The sequence below is a fragment of the Miniopterus schreibersii genome (genome assembly GCF_964146895.1).
Source record: "Miniopterus schreibersii genome assembly, chromosome: 1".
NCBI lineage: Eukaryota > Metazoa > Chordata > Mammalia > Chiroptera > Miniopteridae > Miniopterus > Miniopterus schreibersii.
In genome coordinates, this window is record NC_138101.1 from 148,972,988 (window position 1) to 148,978,987 (window position 6,000).

The window sequence follows — 6,000 nt, forward strand, 5'->3', positions numbered from 1 at the left end:
ACTGTTATTAATATTTGGTTTTACATAATCCTATACCCCTTGCCCTCTGCTACCTTTCTGCTGACTCTTGCTTTCTTAATGCATCTGATTGGCTTGCAAATATTGAGCCCCTCTAGGCAATGGGCTATATGTCTCTGGAGTTCCACACAGCTAAATTCAGGATAGCTTTTAATCAAGGCTTCCAGAGTTAATGAACTCTTTGAAATCCCATCTAACAATAAGTTAATATTAAAATGCTTATGATAGGTTTCTTGCCTTTGATGATTTTACAACCCAATGGGAAAATCAAGCTTAACACTCTTGAAACATTAAATTCTCATATGCCTGCCATATAACTCGGGCCTGCTACATTATTGATTTCAGCTTTCTCCAAAAAAAAAATCCTGGAAAAAAGTTCTAAGTTGCTTGAATGGGCCCATTTATTGGGTTAGTTTCTAGAAACAGAGAAATTGTTAGTAGTGCTTATTTCTATTTCAAGAAAACATATTTAAAGTCTTATTTTCACATTGAAAATCAAGGCTAACATTCCCAAATTAGGTAGGTTGGTTGGTTGGTTCATGGTAGGAAAAAGCAAACAAACTAGTGTGTAAATTAGCCTAATAATCTGTTCACTATTTTGCTTGCTTAGAGTCACTGGCATAATACTATAACCCTTTTAAGTAGCTGCTACACAAGACAAGAAAGAAACATTTCATTATTCTTCAAAATTCCAAATAAGCTTGGAGAGATATCTGTCCTACTTCCATCAGCCCTGACTTCATTTCACTGGAGGCTGTGCATGTTTTAATTAATTTGTAATACCAACAACTTATGCATTTTTGTAAACAACCTCTATGTCTTAAATGTTACAAAATGAGTCACATAAATAAATATTTTGTCTTCATCTTCATGTTTAAAATGCGGAATCGCTGCCCTGGTTGGTTTTGCTCAGTGGTTAGAGCGTCAGCCTGTGGACTGAAGGGTCCCGAGTTCGATTCCAGTCAAGGACACATAGCACGGTTGCAGGCTGCAGCCCTGGCCCAGGTCAGGGCAAGTGCAGGAGGCAACCCATCCATGTGTCTCTCTCACATGGATGTTTCTTTCCTTCTCCCTCCCCCACTCCTCTCTCTCTCTCCCTTCCACTCCCTCCGGAAAAGCAATGGGAAAAAATATCCTCATTTGAGAAAAAATAAAATAAAATGTAGAATTGCTGAAGCCTCTAGTTAAGAATATATTTTTTAATGGTGTCTCAACATTTTAGCTTAATCTTTTCAATAAATGCAAGGACAAACCACACCACTGCAGAAGTCTTTTACCCATATTTTAATTATTAACCTATCTGACTTCAGATGAAGTCTTAAAGTCCTCTTTGTAAAGCAAAATGGGCTTTATAAAGTCTACAGAACTTTTTCTGTGTTCCCTGTTAACGTTCTTTATTTTAATAACAGACTTCTGTGTAATTAATCCCTAGGAGTTTGCCGTCACATAATCTACCCTGTGTATGAACTGTTCCATGTGTATTTTTCTGGGAACAAGACCTCTGGAAAAAATAAACAAATAAACAAAGACCAAAAGGAATCACGCACAAGGGGACAAGTTGTGTGAAAGACAACCAGTCTCATACACTTATAAACCAGGCACCGAGGATAAAACTTCTCAATTCATCTTATCAGAGATTCAGGGGAAGGGGTTCCACTCTAAAGATTTTTTTCCCCTTTGACAGGAAGCTGTAATATTTCCTTATTTGGGAGCTAAAGCAATAAGGCAATCATAAATGGTGCATAACTACTGCTATTCAAGTAGAGTTGTGTGGTTTTTTAATTGGATCATCTCTCACACTTTTTGCCTAGTCACACAAGTTAAGAATTTGGCTGAGAAAAAATCTGATGGACTAAAATTTTAATGATAAAGCTTGAATTTTATTACTTCTCATAAAGTCATTTCACACATGTGAAGCATCGCCCAAGCAAAAGAAAACTACTATACACTTATTATTTGAAAACACTTTTGAAATTGCAAAATTCTCATTTCAAAATCGAGAAAATTGTAATTTTTGCAGAGTCAATGCAGACCACACTCACTCCATAAAAATTTTTTTTAAATCCTGTAAAAACAGAAATTGGCGATTTACTCTAAGAAAACACAGCAAAAACTGGGAAGAAACTTGAGGATGCTTAAATTTCCACTGTGGAACAGCTTCTGCTGCCCAGTGGGAAGGAGAAAAAAAAAACCACCTGCAACAGGATGGGAGGAGAGGAAGACAAGCTAGGACTATACACCCAGACAGGGAAAAAGTAGGCAGGTCCCTAGTCTGTGAAGTGAGGGAGCTGACAGGACAGGAATACATATACCAAGAAGGACACCAAGGTGAATTCTGTAGTCACCTGTTACATCAGAGAAAGACAAGAAGGTAGTAATTGTAGGAGAGTCTAGACCAGTGCACAGCAGATACTGATGAGCTTAAAGTACCTTTTAACTAGAGGAAATATTAGTGAGGTGCTGAAAGTTGCTGCCACCAACTGGGCATCAGGCAGACTTAAGGGTTACAAATCACTTTCACTTCATAAATGGTGCATTTCCATTAAAATGGTAAACAGGTTTTACTGTAGTCAAAGAGGTTAGTTTTAAAGCGGGTAATATTTTAACTAGCAAAAATAGAACTTTCAGCAATAACTGGAAAAATGTAACACACAACTGCTTTCCCTGATGATTTATGCAGCAGGGCATGATTCAAAGACTTATTCATGTGAGACTGTAACAGCAATAAACAGAGAGAATACATTCTAAATGCTATTCAAATTTAACATCAGAATTGGCATTTGTTTAAACTGAATTGGAAAACTTTTGACCCAGCAGTTCTATTTTTATTCATTTATACTACATATAAATTTGCACATGTACACACACAGGTATGTAGAAGAACGCTGGTAGTTGCAAAAAAATAATATAATATAAAGAGCCATCATTAGGGAATTGTTCCAGCCACATTATGGAATTCTATATGTCAAGAGAATGCATGAGGCAGATCCATATGATTACTAGATGGTTGCACTAAAGCTATATAAAAGTGGGCAAGGTTCAATATAGTATGTATAGTATATTCCATATATTAAAATGAACACACACACACGTGTGAATATATATGTATACATATATATTTATGCATATATGTATTTGTATATGTATATACATATGCCTATAATTTTTTTAAATGCCCAAGAAAATGGTCTCTGAGTGGTAGATAAATACTTTTAATTGTATATCTTTTTAAATTATCATTTTTACCTCTCCAAATGTCTGTATAACTTATAGATAACATGACAATGATAAAAATAAAAACTCTTATATTATAAAGGTTCATTATTATATCATATTATATTAACATATATTATTATACTATAAAGGTTAAATTTAATTATTTTTAAAACCTTTCTATATGTAAAATCTTAAAGATAACATGAGAATTCAGAATAGCCATAAATGCTGTTCCATTTAATATCATGTTTTTAGAAAGGCTTTAAAAATAGTTTGCTATCTGTGTTAGTGACCAAATACTGTGAGGAACAGAGAGGGTTATCTCTCTGTAGTCATAAAATTGTAAAACCCAATAGAAATAAGTGCTGGTGTGAGTAAAAGTGTGGAAATCCTGTTAAGCAGCAAAGCTTAGTTTCTGTTTTCACACTGAGTCTTTGCCTCCCAAGGAAACACACTGGTTGGTGATAGCACAGAGAGATGAGACAAATGTCTGGCCAGCCCTAACGTCTCCCTGCAGACTTCCACCCACAGAATTAGACCCCCACTTCCTCTCTCTATATAGGAACAATGGCATCGAGTTGAGATGTTGAGATAACATTATCTAGCAGAAATATTTTTTGAAGGGAAAATGCTGGACTAAATGAGGTCTTTCTGAGAACGTATGAAAATCAGAGTTCCAGGCCATCTATTGAACTCGCCTCACGCACAGAGCGGTCAATGCCTGCTGCCTGGTCAGGGTCAGGCTTCGGATGTTAAGCAAACTTTCTCTCCAACACTGTCGGAATCCTGGGATTACTTTCCACGAAGACCGAGATGGAACTAAATTAATCACAGCTATTTCCTGGGGTTAGAAAATCATACATGTTTTACCACAGCCTAAGTGCTTGGCTCTGACACTCATGTTGTCCCCAACCTAGACCGGGACTCAAAAACTGATCTGTCCGTTCAGTGCACGTTTTACTCCCTACCTGGGCCATGCAAATACAAATTTCACTACCCATATAGTTAAAACAGACCATAACAAGAAAGAATAAATGAAATGTCCAGCCACATATCCCAGGAGACAGCATCACTGGGTCACTCGGAGCCCTATAATCAAGCTGCAGAACCACTCAAAAAAGAGCAACAGTGAGAATCACAAGAACTTAATGGAAAACCTCTGAGTATTTCCTGTCTGGGTTCATTTAATAGGCTCCTCCAAGGAGATGAAATGGGTCATTTACCGTCCATCCTGCTGCTTCTACGGAGGCCTGAATTTAATTGCAGAAAGAAATTTCTTTCTCAATCTGAACAATTCTGAAAGAAGCCTACTGCCACCCTTCATTTGGGGGAACTGACGGTCCTTGTTCGGTCCACCTGCCTAGTTTAAGTCTTTCCTGCTGAAACATTTTCTAACACAGGGGCCTAGGAAGCTGGTGGAATGCCCAGTGGCATGGACAGAACACATACCCCACTGGTGTAAAACACCCCTGCGAGGCCGGGTCCAGCAGTGTTGCTGCCCCAGTGAAACCAAGACTCCCTGCAGCCCAGGAACCGGTGCTCAGGAGCCCCGGCCCTGCTGAGCTTCCAGTGCAGACGCCTGAAGCGCGGTGCCGCCCAGAGGGCTCGGCCCCGACTCTCACAAGCATAACCGAGGGGCCGGCCCGTCACGGCGTCTCCTCTGGCCGGCTGTCCCCGGGACCCCTTGCTTGCCCTGCTCCCTTTCAAACGGAGCATCTGCCAAGGTGCCCGCCAGGAAAGGGCTTTCCCCTAAACCCAGCCGGAATGGGTAGGAAGGGAAAGGAACGGACTTTTCTCCCAGTCGCAGCTCCTCCCCTTCTTCCTCAAAGGGCCCGTCTGGCCTCCCAAAATCTGCCTCGACACTCGCCCCAGATTCCTTCTAACCATGACCTCGCCTCTGGGGCGGGAATCCCGAGAGAGTGGTTTATCCTCGAAGGCACTGAGGATCGGGGAAACCCTGTGGCCCTTCTAAGGTGCCCCCAGGAGGTCTTGCCAGGGATCCGTCTACAGTCCAGCGTCCGTCCCGCGCGTTTCTCCGGAGAAAGAGGGAGGGGAGACCCGCACCGGAGGCGCCGGCCCGCTGCATTACCCTTTCAGCGCGTCGTGTCCTCCGCCGCCTCTTCTCTTGGCCCGGCTGGCTCTGGTTTCCTTCACGTTCCCAGCTTCCAAATTGGTATCCGCCCCATGGCTCGTGTAGGACGCGAAGAGGACGGTAAATCCCAGCGCGACCTCCAGCAGCGCCCCTCGCCGCATGGTGCCGAGGGCCGCGCGCTCCCGCCGCCTCGCGCCGCGCCCGGGGCTGCTCCGCGGCCGCCGCTGCGCCCTCGAGCGCGCCCGCCGCGCCCGCCGCGCCGCCGGGGTCCCGCTCTCCCGCCGCCCGTGCCCCGGGCCGGGCTCCTCCCGCCTGCTCCAGGCGCCGGTCCCACTTCAGGCGGCCCGTGCCAGCTGCAACAGACAAACCGCCCGGGCGGGGAGACAGTCAGGGCATCGGGATGCTGAAGCTCCGCGGTCCCCATGCCCCAGCCCGGCCCGCGCGCCGCCCGCGCGTGGCGCACTTATTTTGGGTAAGTGAAGACCGTTTGGTCCACAGCTGGCTGCAAAACCCAGGCCCCCCTCCCGCCCCCGGCGGCGGGGGCTCCAGCCAACCCCACGGCCTCCCGGACGCTGCCTGCAAAGCGTGCGGCACAGTGCTGGTGTCCGGAGAGGTCCTAAGCCCCGGGGCGAGTTCGCCGGGTTTCGTTTATTTTCTGTTTTTTAATGGCACGC

The 6,000-nt window shown here is 44.0% G+C and overlaps 1 protein-coding gene across 1 annotated transcript in view; it reads right to left on the reverse strand.

Moving 5' to 3' along the window:
- Positions 1-5,620, reverse strand: part of FBN1 (fibrillin 1) — a 229,148-nt gene extending 223,528 nt beyond the window's left edge. The window contains exon 1 of the mRNA XM_081151492.1: positions 5,324-5,620. Coding sequence (XP_081007618.1) covers positions 5,324-5,487 — 164 coding nt within the window. The 5' untranslated portion in view covers positions 5,488-5,620. The remainder of the gene's footprint in view (positions 1-5,323) is intronic.
- Between the last annotated feature and the right edge of the window lie 380 nt (positions 5,621-6,000).